Genomic DNA, 22,067 nt, shown 5'->3' on the forward strand with positions numbered 1-22,067 from the left:
ACTATGTATATAATAGATGGTTAATGTTCAGTAACTGATTAAAGTAATAAATACCTAGTTTGGTATCTACTCTTACTTTGAAAGAAGTCCACATCAATGGAAGCTCTTGAAGCCAGAACAAGAAAAGGAAGAGAAAGGGAGAAAGTAATAACTCTCTCTGGGCTGCAACTTTTGGTCAGAGAAATAAATGATGCAGATAATTGTCTTGGAGAAGATTTGTCTTTTGTCATTCATTCTCAAAGAGACTATGATATCAGGAAGGGGATGCCATGACATGCAAGTGAGGGAACTTTAGGTGAGGGAGGGCTGTGCAAGGTCACCTGCCTCACTTTCCCCTCCAGAACCATCTGGGTCCAGTGGCCAGATATGGAACAAGTCAACTGGAAACAGCCTTGGATATAGCGGGAGACCTTGGTCTTTCTAAGCTAAGATCTTCAACAGGTCTTTAGTTTGACCAAGGCAATATCTATTAGTGATTAAGGCTTGATAGAAAGTGAGACAATTGGAAATAGTTACAAGGAAGTGATGAATAGGACTCAGGCTGGGGCAGCAAATCCCATCCCTTGATTTGGAATGATTTTCAGAAATATCAGATACAGGCATAACTGAAAAAAAAGGACCAAAGTAAAAACCAATAGTAGACAAATGATCTTTGGCTTTATTCCTTTGGCTCATCTCCCACAGTCCTTTTTCATTGCCTCACTAATGCATGATGTGACCCTAAACTCTGGAATATGAAGCCAGTTAAGCAAGCTCCTGAAAGTGTTTCCATGCCAGAAATGGACTCTGGAGTAACTGGTCTACTAACCAGTTGTTTGGGCTTCAGATTAGGTAAGATTGTAGAAACTTGTCATCAGATAGGTCAAAGTTTTAGTTTCAACAACTCCCCTAACCCAGAGCTGTTTAAATTTTTTCCACTAGCAAGCTCTTTTTATCCAAGAAATTTACAGATAATTAATCACAATTTCTTAATTCCCTCATTTAGTTACACAATATTATATGGGATCCAGAACCACAGTTTAACAAACTTTACCCTAAACCAGAAACAAGGAACCTTTTTTCTACCAAAGGTTATTTGGATACTTATAAAATCATTTTCAGGCCATACAAAATTATCAACTTATAGAATTCAAGCAGTGGGAAGTTGTTCTACTGAGCCTTCAGCTCATCATCATCTGAGGTTGATAATGCAAATGATTTTGCATCCTGAAGGTTCCCACCTCTGGCCTCCTACATTGTAAAGGCAACCTGTTTTGGTGAACTGAAGCTAAACCAATGAAAGCCTAGATCTCTAAAATACTCATTCAGACCCATTTCCATACTTCTCTGGGAAAGACAGCTTAGTACCATGGGCACAATTGGAAGAATTTAGGTTCAGATACTGCCTCTGACACTTATTAGCTATGCAGATCACTTTGACTTCTCTGAATTTAAGTTTCTTTATCTGTAAAATCAAGATATGAATAACACTTACCTCCTAGGGCTGCTGTAAGGATCAAATGAGCTTCTGTATATTAAGTGATTTGCCATTTTTAAAAGTGCTACATAAATGTTAGTTATTCCTATTATTCTATTACTGAGAATAACAAATTGTGACTATATTTCTATTTGAGTTGGAATTAAAATTTCATAGTATTGTAAGCTCAAACATTAAAATTGTCTGTCAAAGCCATAATGATTTGGGGAAATAAAATGACTCAATAACTAAAAATTAATTTAATCTAGAGCTGAATAAATACAAGAATAAGCCAAAAAAAATAAAAAGTTCGATCCCACTAAAAGCATGTTTCTTATCGAGTATATTCACTCATCTTCACTTAAAGGACAAGATTTCATTTTTGAAGGAATGATGCTAATCAGTCTTGTCAATCATCAACAAGTATTTATATAGCAGCTCCAATATGTCAGGCATTGTGCCAGATGCTGGAAAGAGACCCTGCTTATCTACAACATAGACTGGAAAATTCTAGTTCAGATTTTCTATTTTTTTTTAAATAGATGACCAGTATTATTTGTGGAAGAAAAAAAAAAATGACTGAAACTCCATTTCTGATCTCCATCCCTTGATAATGTCTGAAATGTTCTCCCCTAACTCCCCTCCAGTTTATGGAAACTCTGGTTTCCTTCAAAGCTCAATTGAGACATTACCTACTATGTGAAAACTTTGCTGATCCAAGCTGCTGATGTCTCACATATGTTTTGCATATATTCTCTATTTACTGCTATGTGTTCATGTTATCTTCCCTATTTGAAAGTAAGCTCCTACTATTTTTTTTTCAGGATTTAGAAAAATGCCTGTCAGATAATATGTCTAATGAATGTTTGTGGACTGGTTGATTAATGGTATCCAGGACCATAGAAGAAATGGGTACGTTGTTTTCTGTCCTACACAGATCACATGTGGAACACTATATCCAGTTCCAAGTTAAAAAAAAAAAAAAAAAAAAAAACTTTCAGAAGGATGGAGGCAAGATGGCAAAAGGATCATTCTAGCTAAACTCTCCCAATATTTACCTCTAAACAAATAACTTTAAATAATATATCAAATGGAATTTTGAAGCAGCAGAATTAATAAAAGGTCAGACCGAAACATTTTTGGCAATACCAACAGCAGCAGTAGTACAAGGAGCTTTCACTTCTCTAAGACAATAAAGGATTCTTCAATATCTAGTCAGAAAGAAATGGCAGGAGATCCCTATATAGGAAATGGGGCAAAACTGAGCGCTGTTTAGCAATTCTATTGATCATTATCCAATTCCACATTGCAGTTTGAGGATAAAGAGGAGTTATTAGCACTTCCGGTCACTTTGACAGAAGATGCCTTTCCCGAGTAAAGATCAGAGGAGCAGATCATACCAATCCCTAAATCACACCACTTTCAAAGCACCAAAAATTTACAATGTCCCCCCCACCTCCACTCCAGAACTAGCTAGGAAAATACCATTACAAAAAGTCCTGAAGTTTGGAACAGTATCCCCACTGCCAACACCCCGTCCCAAATGAGCAGAGTTCAATTTTATGCAGTTCAAAGTCATGAAATAGTCTGGAAAAAATGAGCAAAAAAACTTTAAAAAGAACATAAATACCTACTATGGTGAGAGGAAGGATTAAGACACAAATTCAGAAGAACACAACAATGTGAAAACAGTTACAAGCAAAGTGTTAAAGGGGGAAAAAAATGCAGCTTGGACACAAGTCTAACAAGAATCCCTAGAAAAACCTAAAAAAAGAAGTCAAAAGAGCAAAAACTATATAGAAATTATTTTTAAAAATCAAAATAGGATGGTACAGGGAAATTAGGAAAAGCAATGAGAGCAAAGCAAGAAAATTAGGAAAAAAGAATTAACAGGTGGGTCAAAGAGGTGTCCACATAATAACTCCTTATTATGCAAAATGTGCAAAAATGTTTGTGGCAGCTCTTTTTTGTAGTGGCAAGGAACTGGAAGTTGAGTGGATGCCCATTGGTTGGAGAATGGCTGAATAAGTTATGATGTATGAATGTTATGGAATATTGTTGAGTTCAGAAAGGTTTGGAGAGACTTAAATGAACTGATGCTAAGTAAAGTGAGTAGAACCAAGAGAACATTACAAACAACAACAACAACAAGATTATAAAATGATTAATTATGATGGATGTGGCGATTCAGGCCAGTTCCAATGGTCTTGTGATGAAGAGAGCCATGTGTGTCCACAGAGAGGATTGTGGGGAATGAATGTGGATCACAACATTGTATTTTCACTTTTTTGTTGTTGTTGTTTGCTTGCATTTTGTTTTCTTTTTCAATTTTTTTTCCTTTTTGATCTGATTTTTCTTGTGGAGCAAGATAATGATGGAAATATGTATAGAAGAATCGCATATATTGGATTTCTTGCCGTCTAGAGTAGGGGAGTGGGGAAAGGGAGGGAGAAAAAAACTGGAACACAAGGCTTTGCAAGGGTGAATATTGAAAACTATGTATGTATTTTGAAAATAAAAAGCTTTATCTAAAAAAAAAGAAAAGGAAAAAAAATCTCCTTAAAAAGTAGAATTGGCCAAAACATTTTTTTAAAATAAAGAGAGAAGTACAAAAAACACACTGAAGAAAATAATTCCTTAAAAATAAGAACTGGTCAAATATAAGGTAAATAAGTCCATGAGACATAAAGAAACAATAAAAAAAATCAAAACGATGAAAAAATAAAAGAAAATATGAAATATCTCATTGACAAAAAAAAAAAATGACCTGGAAAATAGATTGAGTAAAGATAATTTAAGAATTACTAGACTACCTGAAAGCCAAGATAAAAGAAAGAGCTAAAACATCAAATTTCAAGAGATTATAAAAGAAAACTATTCTAATAAGGATCAGAGGATAAAATAGAAACTCAAAGAATTCATCTACGACCTCCTAAAAGAGGTCCCAAAATGAAAGCTCCCAGGAAAACCATAGCCAAATTCCAGAGCTCTCAAGTCAAGGAAAAATATATTACATGCAACCAGAAAGAAATCATTCATATATAGTGAAACCATCAGTTACACACAAGATTTAGCAGCTACCACAAAAGAGGAGCAGAAGGCTTGGAATACAATATTCCAAGGGAAGGCAAAGAGCTAGGATTTACAACAAGAATAATTTATCCAGCAAAACTAGATATAATCCTACAGAGGAAAAATGATATATAATGAAATAGAGGATTTCCAGGTATTTATAATGAAAAGACAAGACTTTAGGAAGGCCCCTGTTAAATTGAGGAGGATTATCAAGATGATAAAAGCTTTGAATTCTTGCCCTCAAAGAATCAGCAGTAGGAAATAGAATTTACCCTGGAAAAGAGAAGAATTAAGGGCATAAAATACTTGTTGACAATAACTGTCAACAAGTATCTTAAAGGCTGTTCTCCAGGAGATTGACTTAATCAGATTAAGCCCTGAGAGCAGAAATAAAAGAAATGTGTGTGAATTGTAAAGTGGTAAATCTCAGCTTCAAATCAGAAAAATGGATGTTAAGGAGGGATATTATTCTTTAGGTATAGTGAACTAGATATTCTCTGAAACTCTTTTAACTCAGAGATCTGATAACTGTATGAGTACTATATTCTCCACAGCCTTGCCCATACAACTTTGTGCTAATACAAGAGTTCTAATTTCTCACTTAGCACTGGAAATATTGAAGCATAGTCTGGAAAGAGGAGGTTTCACATCCATCTCTTAAGATTTCTATGATTTTTAATGTTCTTCATCTCAACAAATAAGCAAGTATAAAATCAAACTCTCCACCTATCCTCTGACCCTTTTCCCTTCAAACAAACCTCCTCAGACATTGATTTTTGTATCCTCTGTATAAGATTTTATTGCTAATTCTCATATTACAAATGAGTCAGGGTTGAAATCAAATATCAGACACTGCAGATCTCAAAACATCTTATCTCTCCGCATATCCTCATAGGATCTACCTCATAAGATTTTGATGAGACTCTTGATCACTGAATTTTGGTAAAAGTATAATATGTAATCTTTTCTATGCTTTTGGAATAATCTTATTTGAGAAATCTTGAAAACAAGCTGAGTTATTTTATAATTATGTCAATTTATCTCTAGTAGATACTCTATCTCAGGGGTCCTCAAACTTTTTAAATAGGGGGCCAGTTCACTGTCCCTCAGACTGCTGGAGGGCCGGACTATAGTAAAAACAAAAACTTTGTTTTGTGGGCCTTTAAATAAAGAAACTTCATAGCCCTGGGTGAGGGGGATAAACACCCTCCGCTGCTGCATCTGGCCCACGGGCTGTAGTTTGAGGACTCCTGCTCTATCTCAGGACTCTAGGGTTGTTGTGAGGAAAAAAAGGAGATATTTATAAAGCCATTTGAAAACCTTAAAGCATTCTATAAGTGCCAGTTGTTGTCATTGTTATTGCTGCTGTTTTTTTTTTTTTTTTATTATAAAACCAAAGGGACAAAAATTATTTTCAGCTCCATAGATGCCGACTATGAAGCATAGTGCTAAGGAGAAAAGAAGATGAAAATCTGTCATCAGGAAAGAAGGAATGAACACTGAATAGGAAGATACAAATTCTAGGATCAAGTCCAGCTGAATTCCCCAAAGTTGGAAGCTCTTGTAAACTTCTGCAATCCTAGTGGCTGAGAAAGAATTAGGTCCCTGTGGTTGGGAAAAAAAAATGACAAACCGGTTCCATAGTGAAAAATTCAAGAAAGAAGACAGATGTCCTAAGAATGAGGGATGTAGACCTCTAACATGATGGCTTCCTTCAGTAGGACTTATGAAAAGAACCACATGGGTTGAGACAATAGATTTAGAGTCAAAAGACTTGGTTTCAAATTTTACCTTTGTCTGTGTGACTTTGGACAAGTCACCTTATCTCAGTTTCCTTATCATTAAAATAAAAGAATTAATGTAGAGGGCCTCTTGAGATCCCTCCTTTACAGGTGGAAATCTGTGATCTATGATATCACCGAGGGACTGTGATCTGAATGAGGAGAGATTACCAGTATTTAGTAATCATGGATCCATCAAAGCACTTTCTTCCCATCTATCTCCATATCAAAACTTATCTATCCTGTATCCTTTTCTACTCAATTTATAAACTAGTCTATATGCTAATACCAGTTCATTTCTCTCTATATATCATCCCACTAGATGATATATTAAAAGTTAGTAAGTATCTGAGACTGGATTTGAGTTCAGAGGGATTAGTCTCCCTGACTCAGGCTCTTATTCTATCCACTGTCCCATAAGTAGCTGGTACTTATCACAGTACTGCTGATATCTCCTTTACTATCTATAATAGTATTAGAAATTTCTACTACTCAATCTTTGGATGAAGTATTTCATTTCACCAAGTTCCATGCAAATTTTAATATATCATCTTTATTTCTTTATTAAAAGTTTCCTCATCTGTAAAATGAGCTAGAGAAGGAAATGGCTAGCCACACCTGTTATCTCTGCCAAGAAAGTCTAAATGAGGATATGAAGAGTTGGACATGACTAAGACAGAACAAGAGGACTGTCTTGTCCTTCAGATCACATTTGATGTGACTCCATGGCTGCTAATTCAAAGTACAAAAATAGTTCAGATGTTATATTTACAAATCCCCAGGTGAGAACACCTGTAAGGGATTAAATTACAGGGAAGGGCAAGGGAGAGCTGGTGCTATTTATCATAAAAACATCACTAAATAGACTGTCCATATGTTCAGGGAGGAAAAACCAGAAAACTAGGTTTTTATTGTCATAGGTGTGGATGTTTGAAAAGAAGACTGCCAAAACTAAGAAAAGGATTTTAGGGACAGATTAACTGTGGATACACATGATGAATGTGCCCTTAAGGGTGTGATCAACTGCTCTATAAATAATTGATTTCAATTCAACAAATATGTATTAAGCCCATGATTATGGGAGAGATTAAAAAAAAAAAAGATTAAACCACACCCTGTTTTTTGGGAGTGTACAGATCAGCAGGGAGAATAAAACATGAAATGACAATGATCCTTGGCTCTGGTACACACCACAGAAGAGCCACAGGATTCTATAATAACACAAAAGAAATAGGAATGAAAAAAAGAAATGAAATAGGTTGTGTTGGAAGAACAGATTAGAAGTTTTATAAAGGACACAGCACTGGAAGACAGGGCTTTGAAGAATTGCTGGGATATGTGGGCAAAATCGGGGGAAGAAAAGGCACTGTAGGCAGAGGAAACAACATTGGATACAGGTACAGAGGTAAAAGCAAAGTGTGTATCTGGGTGAATCAACTAGTTGGTTGGAGTGAGCATAGAGGGAGATGAAGTGGGAAAATAAGAATGATAGTAGCTAACATTTATACAGTATTTACTATGTTCAGGCACTGTGCTAATTATTACAAATATTATCATATTTGATCCTCACAACAATCGTGAAAGGTAGGGGCTATTATTATCCTCATTATACAGATAAGGAAACTGAGGCAAAGAGAGATTGAGTGACTTGTCCAGGATTACAAAGTGAATAAGGATTTGAACTTGGATTTAAATTGAACAGCCTTGAGCAGGGTGATTGACAAAATTATAGTTCATCAAAATTACATTCATTGGGGCAGCCAGATGGAGCACTGGCCCTAGAGTAAACCCAGCCTCAGACACTTAGACACGTCCTAGTTGTGTGACTGCTAAGTCACTTAATTCCAATTGCCTCACAAAAAATAAATGAATGAATGAAAAGGTACACTCAGGGGAATAAAGAAGATGCATTAGAATTCAGAGAAAATGAGAACAGAAGACAAAGATCACTTAGAGAGTTACTGCAGAAATCCAGGCAGGATATAGCAAGGTACTAAAGTAAGGAAGTGATGAGAACGATGGGACAGAGGAAAGAAATGCGTAAGATTTTTGCAGAGATAAAATCAACAAAACTATTAGACACAAGCAGAGGGAATGGAGATGGCAAAGCTGATAATAGGGCTTAAAGCCCAGGGGACTAGGAATACAGAAATAAGTAGCTTTATGGGAAGAGATAGGTTCAGTTTTATCTGTGTAGAATTGCAAGTGCCAGCAATAGCTCTAAACAGACATCCACCAAACATGTTAAAATATAGAGGGACAGTTCAAGAGAGAGGTCAGGGCTGTAGATAGAGATATAGAAGTCTTCCATGTAGAGGTTGACCTATGAGAGTAGATAAAATCACTAGGAAAGACAGTAGAGACAGAGAGAGCAGGAGAAAATGTTAAAGCAGAAAAACCTGAGAAATATCTGTATTTAAAGAGGAAGAAGAAATGGCAGAGAAGTGGGGAAAGGAAGGAAATAAGCAATAATAGAGTGCCTACTAAAGTACTCAGCACTTTTACAAACATTATCACAGTTGAACTTTACAACATCATTGGGAGGTAAGAGCTTTTATTTGAGCATGGTGACTGAGATGAGAATACGGAGGCAGGTAAAGTTTAAGCATTGCCCAAGGTCATTCAGCCAATAAGTGTTTGAGTTTGGATTTCAACTCAGGTCTTCCTGACTCTAAACCCAGAGTTCCACCTTTTGAGCCACCTGCTGGCTCTCTACTCATAGAGGAAATTACAGGAATATACCCAAAAAAAAAAAAAAAAACCACACACATAAGAGAAGAGCTTTTAAGGGAGCGGTAATCCAGTGTCAATTAATACAAAGAAGATAGGAAACCAGAAAACAGAAAAGACCACTAGAGCTGGGGAATAGAAGACCATTGATGCTATTGGAGGAGGTCACTGACAGCTGAGAAAACAATATCAATAACATTGTGCAAAGGTGGGGGAAGAAGCCAAATTACAAGATAATTGAAGAGAGGATTTTGAGCCATTTTAAAGAAGCAGGTAGTGTATTTAATTTATCTGAGAATCACATTGGTCAAGTCAACAAGCAGTTATAAAGCACCTACTATGTGCTAAGCACTTTTACAAACATTATCACAGTTGGAATACACAAAAGTGACAAAGAGAAAATGTCCAGGAGGCAGATGTGGGGGAAGAGTCAAGAGGAAGTTGAGTTTTTATTAGTTTCTTATTTTTAACATAAAGATACCAAGGAGCACAACAAGAGTTGCCTGAAGAGGTGAGAGAGGAATGAATTGATAGAATCAATTCTTTCAGGAAAGGAGAGGAGGAAGTAGATGAAAGGTAGGGATGGACAGGTTCATCTTGATAATTATTACGTTGGCTTCTTTTACAGGTTGAATTATGGGAGAAAAACCACTGTAGTTGCCATGAATTATGACTTAGCCTGAATCCTAAAAACACTTATCCTGGTGACATTAATTTTGAAAGTACTTATTTCTGTAAATGAATGTCTTCAAAGCTAACACCAACCATGAGCTCCATTATTTATTTATATGCCAAATGGATTTGTAAAAGACTAGTAGTGCTGAAATCGCTACTTCATCTCACCTGAGCTGCTTAGTTTAGATTTTAATATAACCATAGTCACTGACTTAATTAAAAGACTTGTTTTTAAAGTAACAGCTGCTTCCCTGTGATAGGCAAAGTATGAGCATGTCTATTTAACAAAAAGCCGTGACAGACATCTGCCGTCTAGCACGAATCTTTGAAAATGTGTTAAGAAACAGGCAGAAAGGATTTCAGGAAGCTCAACCCCAAAATTTGCCATGTTTTTCAGGAACCCCTTTAAAAAACAGGTATCTAGCTTGTAGCTCTAACATTGTCAGCATGGCAAGTCTATGTCTTATGTTGTGTGACTAAGGCAGTAACTGGTAAAAACAACTCATCTGCCTCACAAACTTAAGAGACCTTTCCAAATATTAAAAGGAATGATTTAATAAATAGTTACATAAAATCAGAAGACCTACTCCACTTTCTTTTCTCTCATCCAAATAATGCTCCACTGAAACCTAACTGCAAGTCTTTGCATAAGAGCCTTTCTTGTCAACAAGATTTCTTCCTTCCGGCCTGTGCTGATGGCAGAAATAGTTTGAATCTGAGAGCACACTTCATTGGGTCCTGAGGACAAAATGCTCAAGACTATTTTGAGGAATCAGAGAAGGGATTACAATTCACTTATTGATAATTCAAAAAGCAAGCAACCACCATACATATTTATTTGGCTCACACTTTCAGGTTAATAATCAGAACCAATGATTTTCTTTTAATTTCAATTTTTAAAACAAGTCTAAAATTTGTAGGGCAGTAAAAAAAAAAAAAAAAATGCTGGATTTGGAGGCAGAGATTGCAAGGTGGAATCCTGGCTTTTGTTCTTTCTAATTAGTAAAGTCAAGTCACATAGGCTATCAGGGCCCTCAGTTTTCCCAACTATATAATGAAGGGGTTTGACCCGATGACTTCTGTGGAATTGCAAATCTATAATTTATGCAATAGGAACCTAAAATGAAATTTTTTATTTGTTTTCATCTTCTAGAAAGCTAATTTCTATTTTCCTAGAATGTAGAATTCATTATATACATCCAAGTGAACTAGTTCAGAACCTTGATTCAAAATCAAGAACATTGCTTTTCACTGGGAAAACAATGCATACAGACAGGCAGATGAACCAGAAAGATTATTATTTCCCCCTTCAAAAGGGAAATAAACTTTTATTGACGTGTTTAGTTAGGGCTGGGTGTGTTTATTACCTGAGGATTGGAGAACAATAATCCTGTCTCTTCGTGCTTAACAATGGCCGCATTGCCAGGAATGTTTCTTGCCAACACAGGAACTTCCAGGTCCATTGCCTAAAAAATGTAAGAAAGACAGGTGGGCTGATAGTAATCATTTTAAGAACTGTTTGCAGAGAGAAGAATCTAATTTGTAAAAGTGCTCTTTCTTGTTGTCTGGACTCCAGAACTCCACAGGAATACAGTCTAGGGGATTGTTCAGACATTCTACCTGTCACATGTCTGAAAGACACTTGAATTTTTAATCACTGTAAGCGGATCTAGAAACCTGGAAAGCTCATAGATGAGAACAGCTTTCTGGGCACCATTACTGTGGTGACACTGAGAAAACCCACCTCTCAGAGGATACATTTTACACTGATTCACTGACAGGTTGGAGAATACATTTTTAATTACCATCATTACTTTCCCTGATGAGTAATTTTCCTCCAGTACAAGCAAGATGAGCGCCATGAGGACTGAACGTGTTTCTTTGGCAGGCAGACAGAATGAAGAAGGGACCTGAAAGATCGTGCTGATTATGCACTGAATATGCCTTCCCTTCCTAAGAAGGATAGGTGAAATGAGGTAGAAAGGATTGGATCAATGTTGTCAGGAATATTCTGAAAAAGAGGTATCCAAAACAGACTATCCAAACGATCGACCCAGAATGCCTCAAGAAGAGGAAGCCAGTAGAGAGAGCACGAGATTTGGATTGGAAGGTTCTGGGTTCCAATTCCAATTCTGCTCCTTACCATCCCCTGGGCAAGACATGTCATTTCGTGAAACCTCAATTTCTTCATCTGTAAAATAGAGATAATCTGACCTTGAGGGCAGCTAGACAGTGCCTTGGATAGAGTGCTGAATCTAGAGGTGGGAAGATTCTTTCCTATGCATTCAAATCCAGCCTCAGATACTTACTGGTTGTGTGACCTTGGGCAAGCCACTCAACCTTCAGCTTCCTCACCTGTAAAAATGAGGTGGAGAAGAAAATGGCAAACCGCTCCAGCATGCTTGCCAAGAAAACCCCAAACAGAGTCACGAAGAGTCAGACATGACTGAAAAACACTAAATAAATAAGCCCTGTAGCACTTGGCTCACAGAAGGATGAGAAGGAAGAAAACCAGAATTTATTAAGTCTACTATGGGCCAGACTTCATGCTAACTGCTTTACAAGTATCATATCTGATCCTTACAACTGTGGGAGATTGGTGCTATTATTATCTTCATTTATAGTTGATGAAACTGAAGTAGAGATAATTTATTGTGCATGTGTGTACACACACACATTCACATACACACACAAGCCAGAGTACACAAAATTTTCTTGCAAATCTTACAGTGCTTTACAGAGATCAGCAATTATTACTTCCAGAAAGAACAACTGATTTCTGTTCACTTGGTGTCTGGGAATATACGAATCCACTCTGAAGGCAAACACCCACATTCTATCAGACTTTTGCTGAATGATGTTTTAGGGAATATAGCTAAATTAAATGGCTTGGTTGGTATCTTGCATCAGAAAATTTGTTTTGGCAATAATATATGATACCCATAATTCCAGGCAGTAATGAGCTCTCATAATGAAACTGTAATCTGTTTCCAGAGATGACCAGCCTTATAATCTTAATATGCAAATTCCATTAGTGGATAACTTAAAAATCCCAATTTCTCATGGGACTGTGACTCTACACTGAATGGTCCTTTTAGATTTCGGTTGTACCCGCCAAGAATCTACCTACTTTCTAGACTTTGACAATAGAAAGTAATGTCTATGAGGGGAGAATCAGGGTAGATAGCTCATAAATATAAATTGGCAATGAAATAGTGTTTCCCTCAACTTTTATTGCTCATTAGCCAAGAGCAGTTTTCCAAAAACATGTGACATTACTTTTTTCTTTCTTGGCTTTCTTATTCAAGAAAGGAAGAGCTTTCTTATTCAAGGTCAGGTTAGGCTAGGTGACCCCACACTCTGATGATCTAAGATTCTGTGAAAATTTCAAGTCATTCCTTTTCCTCTTCAATTAAGTTTCCAGTAAAACTTAAGTTTTACATTTGTTAGCAATTTTTTGCATTTGTTAAAACAATCATTTTTCTCATAGGCAGCGGATGAGAACAGAACAATATTTGGAACCACACAAAGCTCTGTCAGTTTAAATTCAATATCTGGTGTGCATCCTACTGCTTGATAAAATTTATATTGCTTAACTGTGTCTTCAAAACATGTGATAGTATTTCAAAGTCAAAGATGGTTTCCATGGCTCACTAAAGAGATATTTTAGTTAACATCCATCGGTCTCCCTGCCATCTAACCAAAACCGAAATTTTGTTTGTTGTAAGACCATCTTAAAGAGAAATAAGCTAACAAATGGAATTTTATTTCTTACATGTCTTCTGGAAAATATATCTCATTGAGGGACCAAGAGATTGAGGGACCAGGAGATTACTTCCTTCAGAAGTTAAAAAACAAAACAAAACAAAAAAAAAAAAAACACAAAACACTTATTCAATGAGTAAGCATTTTGGATGAGTTAATTTTAATTATGTATGTCCCTAGGTTTTTCATGCCTGCTTTAATTAAAAATCTAGGGCTAAATATGGGTTAAGAGTTTTAAGAATACAAAAATCAACACTTTAAAGCACTGAGACTAGCCTTGCCTTAAAAAGAAATGAGGTTTGACAGCAATTCACTAAATTGTTCCACCGAAATGGTAGTGGACTGCCACGTGATACGTGTGTGCTAGCAAATTACTTGAATTCTATCTCCTTCCCTCAACAGAATGCAAACTGATTTTTTTTAAGGGGGAAATGTATTTATATGTAAGCTATCAATTCAATGAAAACTTGATAACTGTTATTGCAAGAATTTATCTTTTCAAGGTTAAAACAGGTAACTAAACATTTATATCAACAGCTACAGCTAACAAACAAATTCCAAAACACAATGAAGATTAAATACTAGGCTATGGGCCTTGGAAACATTTGGACTCTTAACATCAAGCTATACGTGAATACAAGGAGAAAACCAAAACAACAAGTAATTCTGACTTATGGAAAATTTCCTTATCATTGTATAAATGGAAATGGGTGCGCTACTTCTGTCTTCTCCATTTTGTTCTATTAAATGGCATCACATTCAGGGAAAATATCAGATGAACAATGTAGGTCAGGTCTGCTATGCAGAAAAAAAGGGAATGGCTTATTTTTTTTTCTCCCTGCTTCAACTCAGTGCAGTTTTAAGAATACTGAGCTCTGGTAAAATAACAGAATGTCTTTTAGATCTTAATGTGAGGGTAACTGGTATCCAAATGAAGAAATAGAAGTAAGGTAGAAGTACTTGTAATAAAATAATAAACCAGCAAGAACTGACGCAGACATAATGGAAAATATAAAAGGGATCTATGAAATACAATAGCAAGAACTGCATTTAGAAAAAACAGAAAATAGGAAGCATATGGGCAAAAGGTGATTACTTTCCAGGAAGGGAAGTCCTTGTGGGAAGTTGGACTTCATGTCCTTCATCCAGATCCCATTCGGTGGTGAGAATTAATGATTTAATCTTTTTGACTTGTGCTTTAATATACTACAATATTTTATATTCAAGTTAATGAATATTTGAGAGCTCTTTTTGGTAGGTTAGAAAAGATGAGCCAAATAGATCTCATGTCATTATATATTACATTTACAATATGACAAAAGAATAGTCCTGGAAGATTTCTAAAGTGATGGGCTTATTTAATTGATACCCAATGAAGAATAGTTGCTGATTTTATCAGACCTTCCACCCTCCAGGACACCAGAACAGGTTGAACTAAAAAATAAAACATGGAAAAAAGCTTGCTGTTAGGGAAAATACTTTCAGTTATTATGAAAAATAATTTCAGTTATTATGTCTTGGGGAGAGGTGGCATGGTGACTTACCCCACGCCACCTCTCCCCAAGGCATAATAACTGAAATTTCTGTAGCACCTAAAGGTTTCCTTCCATATATAATCACACTGAGGCTCATATCATCCTTTAAAATAACTAAAATTGGTACAGCCAGCTGTTTGGGGGAAAGATTTTACAGTTATATAAGAAATAATTTTCTGACAGATGAAATTCAGGCTAGATATAAGATGTAATTATGTTCCTCTATGAAAGTCATTTTGCTAAAGTTTTAGCACTAGTGTTTAATAGCAAAACTTTTTTTTTTTAATTTTAGTAATGCACTACCCATCATCTATTCTTCTGGCCTGTAAATAGTGACTCCTCAGTTATGGAGAGCACTGGAAAATCCACAAGATAATATCACACATATTACACACAATTTGGCCCAAATAGATGAAGCTATAGTGTATTCTAGCATAGCTGAATATAGAAATATTGAAATATATGAATCTTATCACATCTTCACCAAAGCTACATGAGCAGGTAGGAAGGCCTTTCCTTCTGTCTGATTGAAGCCCAATGTGTATAACTACTACATCAACCAGACCAATAACTACTAGCATTTTCCCTTCCCAACCAATCATTCTTTCCCCAGATTTTCCCTGTACTACTCCCCTGTCTTATCTGTCTCTGTAGGAAGAAGAAAAAAATGAAGCAATATTTCTATTAGAAGCACACTGTTTTCACATTTGAGTTCTTGCTCATACTTCTTAAGTCTGCTTCCTTCTCAAAAATATTTGCTGGGGCAGAGAGGTACTATACCCACTCTTGGTTTTATTTTATTCTGTCCCTTAAAAAGGGAAGTAGCAACAAGAAATGAAATGATTTATTTAAAATATCAACTACAGAAAAGCTTCTAGACTCCAGAAAACACAGCATTATCCTCCCAGTTGTGAAATGTGCAGAACTTTATTGACAAAGACTTCACCTCTATAAATAAGTCAAGGAGTGATGGGCAATTTCAGGTTCTCACATTCAACAACAGTCAGGGGTTATATAATTACCTCCAGAACTGCAGCTGACATTCCTTCTGAAATGGAGCTATTCACAACAGCAAAGCAATTTTTCACAACAGCATGAAGATCTTCTGAAGGCATCTCCCCCATCAATTGTACCCCAGCTGCCCTAGAAATTGAACACATCATGTCCTTTAAGTTTCTTGCAGGGATAGGAGAGCAAGGCACGTGATTTTTTCTAGAAAATGCTATAATTAAGTATAAATTAAGGCTGATTCAAGGCAGCTGGTGGTATAGTGGAGCGAGTGCTTGACCCAGAATTAGGAAAACCTGAGTTCAAATCTAGCCTCATATATTAGCGCAGTGACAGAGCTTTACTTCACCTTTGTCTTCATTTCCTTATCTGTAAAATGAATATAAAAGCACCTATCCCATGGTTGTTGTGAGGACCAATTGAGGTAATATGTGTAAGGCACTTAGTATAGTCTGTCACACACTAAGTGCTATATAACTGCTAGTTTATTATTATTATTATTATTAATTTTATTTTTCTGCAGACAAAGTTGCATGAGGATGGTGACCCAGATTTCTACTGGGGAAACCTCTTTAGGCATTTTTTTTTTCTCTTCAAGTCATATGAAATGAGGGAGATACAGGTTCAAAGTACCCCTGAGATGGAGAAACTAAGGAAATCTCCCATTAAGAGCCTCATTTCAGTAGTTATATTTTAATATTAGCTCCTTGGGGGGGAAAGAAGGTAATGAGATGACACAGTAGAGAGAATACTGGCCCTGGAGCCAGGAGGACCTAAGTTCAAATCTGTCCTCAGATATGAAACACTTACTAGCTAGGCAAGTCACTTAATCCCAAACCTTGAAAAAAATTAGCTTAGGACTTTCTGCTGCCAACTGTTCTGAAATATGTGATGATAGATGAACTTTAGCATGTTGTCTTATTGTTATTTTGAAGAAGGGCTAGAAAGAAGGCTCTTTTTCTCTTTTTAGGTGTGCAGCATGAATAAGATGTAGAGGTGTAGGATGAATAGGATACCTTTTTACTCTGGCTTTCACTTCATTTGTAAACACTGGATCAACCTAGGAGAAGGAAATAAAGAACAGTCTGAAAAACTCCACTCAGTAGATTGTCACATACAACTCTAGAAGGTTACTTCATCCAGTAAGGACAAAAGCAAACCTAAGGATGCAAGAAGATACAACTACTTTTTTACATTCAAGCCAAAAGGGGCTGGTGCAAAATATCCAGAAATCAGGTGAGAGGTAGTTAAATTGAAGAATAAATAAAGTCCTTCCACCCAATCAGAAGTATCCTCCAAGGAGGAAGGACCATGTTAAAAGAGTATTCAGCCACACTCTGAAGCAAATGAAACCTCAAACCACAGCAGTGTTTTAGCCAAGCCAAAATATATGTCATGTTAATATGGAAATATAATTAGACATAACCTATATAAAATTGCTTGCAATCTTGGGGAAGAGGGAGGGAAGGCAAAAAAGGGACAAAAATTTGGAGCTCAAAATCTAACTAAAATAAATGTTGAAAACTATCTTTACATGCAGTTGAAAAAAAGAAAATACTATTAAGTGAATTAAGTATTTAATTAAATATTAAGAAAGTATTAGGCAAAAAAAAAAAAAAAACATACATGATATAAGGAAAGGAGGACTGAATTTGGAATCAAGAGACCCTAGATTCAAAGCCAAAATCTGCATATTTAATCCTTGTATCATCATGGGCAAGTTATTATACCTCTCTGAACCTGGTTTTCATAATCTGTAAAATCAAGAAGTTTAACTAGACGGCCTATAAATTCTCTTCTCATTCTAATTGATCCTAATTCTAATTCTATGAGTCGGTCAAGTTGATTTTTAATGTGAAATCACATGAAACTAAGTCAACACTGCTAAAAAAGGTTTTTGTCATTGTACTAGAGCAAATGAATTTAGTTGGGTGGGTCAAATTGTAACCCTCAGCAATTCTAAGACAAGACTACCACTGGTTTTTCTTTTAAAATGGTATGGTGGCGGGTTTTTTTTTTTTTTAATTTTTCTATAATCAGGGTTTAAGAGCAATGCATAACTACATAGTTATGCTCAGTCTGTCAGGAAAGATAATGGGATCATCTAGACCAGAGATCTAAACTTCCAATATAGGCAAAATTCCAGAATGTATTCATAAAGCCTGGATATCTAAAAAAGGCCATTGCTCACGAAGAACAAACATGGTTTTATCAAGAACAGATCAGCCCGGGCTAACTTCATTTTTTTCCCCCATCAATTTATTTATTTCTATATATTCCCTTTTTATCTTTCCATCAGACACCCAAAACTGAGAGGGGCATTGGATAGTGTTCCTGCTACTTTTTTGGGTGTCACTTCCTTCTGGGTGTCTGTCTTTCTGTTCAGAGACGAAAAGCACCAAATTCCTGAAGATCCTCCTTCTGCCTTTATTTATTATATCATTTTGGGGGCAGCTAGATGACACAGTGAAAAGAGTACTGGCCCTGAAGTCAGTAGGACCTGAGTTTCCACTTCTTAGCTGTATGACTTGTGTGATCACAACCACAATGGACTAACTTCATTTTTCATAAATACACTGACAGATCAGAAACACTGGGATTTACTTAGATTTTAACAAAGCATTTGATTAAAAAAAAAAATCTCTCATGATATTGTGGTGAAAAAGAAGGCAAAATGTGAATTAGAAACAATACGATTTTAGATGAACTTGGTAATAATTAAATGGCTATAGGCTAAAAGAGTAACAGCTTTGTGTTTGTTATAAGGAGGGAACCAATCAAATTTCCCAGTGTTAGGCTATTCCCTGGCCCTGTGCTATTTGATATTTTTATTAATGACTTGGATAAAGGTAATGATGGCATGTTTATGAAATTTGTAGGTGATACTGTTCAATTTCTGTAAAATGCACCACCATCTGCCCAGCTGTACAGATTCATAACCTCAGAGGGAGAATCTATCTTTATTCTTTCACCCTCCACATTTAACTAGATACCAAATCTAGACAATTCTACCTCCATAACATTTCTGCATATCCATCCCTTCCTCTTTACTCATATAATCATCCCCTCCTAGTTCAGATTTTCATTGGCTATCACCTGAATTATCCCAACAGTTTCCTGATTGGTTTCCTGGTCTCATCCAGAAAATACCTGGGAATTAGAGTAGACTGCATGCAAGGTCAGTGCAAGTCAACAGTTTCATTTAAACTTAGGCTACATTAAGAAAAACCAAATCCAGGAGTTAGGAAGCAATAGTCTGTTGTACTCCGCTCTGGTAAGAAGACATCTGGACTAATGCATTCAGTTATTCTGGGTGCCACATTTTAGGAAGGGCATTGGAAAATGGTCAATATCTACACATAGGTGACCAGGATGGTGCCATAGGAGCATGCTGAACTATGGATGTTTTGTTTTGTTTTGTTTTTTCCAATAATATTTTTCAATTATATGTAAAGATGGTTTTCAATATTCATTTTTGTACAATTTTGAGTTCCAAAATTTTTCTTCCTCCCTTCCTTACCTTCCTACTCTAATATATGTTATACAGATACAATGATTTTGAATAGATTTTCATATTTGTCATGTTGTGAATGGAAAATCAGAGCAAAGGGGGAAAAAACATGAGAAAGGAAAAACAAACAACAAGAAGAAAAAAAGTGAAAACAGTATGCTTCGATCCACATTCAGTGTTTACAGTTCCCTTCTGGATGTGAATGGCATTTTCTATCCCAAGTCTATTGGTACTGTCTTGGATCACCACGTTGCTGACAAGAGCTAAGTCTATCATAGTTGATTATCACATAATCTTACTACCACTGTGTACAATGTTCTCCTGATTCTACTCATTTCACTCAGCATAAGTTTGTTTATGTGAGTTTTTTCTAGGCTCCTGTAAAGTCAGCTTACTCATCATTTCTTACAGAACATAATATTCTATTATATTCATACACCACAACTTATTCAACCACTCCCCAATTGATGGGCATTCACTCAATTTCCAGTTCCTTGTCACTATAAAAAAAAGAGCTGCTACAAACATTTTTGCACATATGGGAACTTTTCCTTCTTTTATGATCTCTTTGAGACACAGACCCAGTAATGACACTACTGGATCAAAGGGTATGCAGTTTTATAATCATTTGGGCATGATTCCAAATTGCTTTACAGAATGACTGGATCAAGAAATATGGTATTTAACCTAGAAAAGGGAAAACAGGAGAGCATGGCAAGGGGGAGACAGTAGTAATGTTCATGTTTTATAAAGGTTGTCATATAGAAAGACTGGTTTGGTCCCACAAGGAAGAAGTAGGACCAATGTGAGTAAATTGCAAAAAGACAAATTTAGGTTTGATATAAGACAAAATTTTCCTAATAATAAGAATTATCTCAAAATGAAACAGCCATCTTAGGAAGTAGTAGGTTCTCCCTCACTCCAAGTCTTCAAGCAATACTGGTTGACCACATGACAGACTGAGGACAATTTTTCCATCCCCAAAACTGGTTAGGCTAATGACTCCCAAAATCTCTTCTAAATCTAAAACCTAGTGAATCTGAGACTCACAATTTCAAATTCTTCTTCCATTACATACTCAGGGATCAAAAGCTTAAGCATGTTTTCAGAAAGATTTATTACAATAACCACTTCTCATTTTCCAAATTGATTCATACAACAGTGTATTCCAAAACTGCCAAATTTGGAGCATGCAATTCCCTACCTTCCAAAAGCTTACAGTCTTACAGGGGAGATAAGGCATGTGAAAAGAATCTAATTAAAGATGAGTTACCTGAATTCTATTACAGAAGACTTTCTAGAAAGTAATAAGAATAAGATTACTGTAGCAAATGGAATTTTATCTAAATCCACAAGTATGTGAGAGCTTAGTGTCAAATGTGCTTAGCTAGTTTAATAACTGCTATCATCATTCTTGTGAACTCTCCAAAGCTTAGTAATAAAGATATTCCTTAATACTTGAAGGCAATTTCTTTTTAAATAAGGGCCTGTCATTTTTCTCCCATTTCAACCATATCTAAATACAATCTATCAATTCTTTTAATACTTTAGAACTTCACTAAAATTCTATTTGCTAAAGAGTCAAATTTAGTATTGGGTAGATCTGTTCCCTGCATGTATAGTAAGTTTACTTACTAGAAGTATAGAGAGAACTTAATTAAAGATCTTTTCAACTGCAATAAAAGTTTCAAAGCATGAACCTCCAAGGCAGATTTCTAGCATCATTTAGCACATCTGACTCATCTAAATATATCTAACTTTTCAGGATCATCATAGAAGTGTCTGCTTTTTCACCAATAAATTCACTGCTTTTCCAGTGCTATCAACAATGAGTACAACCAAAGACAAAGTTGAAGGCAAAAATCTGTAAATTGATGGAAGCTAACAAAAAATGCCAGTTTCGTTGTGATGGAGGAGGGTGTGAATGAATACCTTTGGTTAATATTCTATTCCCAGCACCATCTTTATTTTTATAAGTGATGAGCTAGTAACACAATCCGATTAAAATTGACTCTCATTGACACATTATATATACAAGGAGTGTATAAATAAATATACAAATAAAGTAGTTGCAAAAGAAAGGATGGTTGTCCAGGAGTATAAATGTCACACAAAAGGCTGTTATGCATTCCAAATATTTCATTTCATAGATTATCCCTGTATAGAGGATATTTGGTTGTTGTTGTTGTTGTTGTTGTTGTTGTTGTTATTGTTGTTGTTGTTGTTTGGGGAGAGTTATTTGCTTGTGAATTTTCAGACAACTTTGGTGATGGAGCAAGTTTTATGTTTTTTGGTATTTTTGTCTGTTTTTACCCTTGTGAAGCCAGTAAAGCAGTGTACAATAATCTGTTTCACTCTAGTGATTAAATCATTTTGGAAGCATAAAACATAATAAGGTTAAGTTCTGAGGCATTTCAAAGACACTTCTAGAAACTTTTCTCAAATGTTTTCTTTTAAGCCTAAAAATGGTTTTGAAATAGTTCTGCCAAATTTATATAACAGTAGGTTCATGAAAACTATGAAAAACCTAC

General features: G+C 35.8%; 1 protein-coding gene across 3 annotated transcripts in view; it reads right to left on the reverse strand.

Annotated features, from left to right (window-relative positions):
• Positions 1-22,067, reverse strand: part of GLT1D1 (glycosyltransferase 1 domain containing 1) — a 113,271-nt gene that overhangs the window by 16,211 nt on the left and 74,993 nt on the right. For all 3 annotated transcript variants that reach the window (XM_051972613.1, XM_051972612.1, XM_051972614.1), the window contains 3 exons: positions 17,042-17,085; positions 16,040-16,160; positions 11,085-11,183 (listed from right to left, as the gene is read on the reverse strand). In XM_051972613.1, coding sequence (XP_051828573.1) covers positions 11,085-11,183; positions 16,040-16,160; positions 17,042-17,085 — 264 coding nt within the window. The remainder of the gene's footprint in view (positions 1-11,084; positions 11,184-16,039; positions 16,161-17,041; positions 17,086-22,067) is intronic.

Source organism: Antechinus flavipes, chromosome 1 (assembly GCF_016432865.1).
Source record: "Antechinus flavipes isolate AdamAnt ecotype Samford, QLD, Australia chromosome 1, AdamAnt_v2, whole genome shotgun sequence".
NCBI classification, from domain to species: domain Eukaryota; kingdom Metazoa; phylum Chordata; class Mammalia; order Dasyuromorphia; family Dasyuridae; genus Antechinus; species Antechinus flavipes.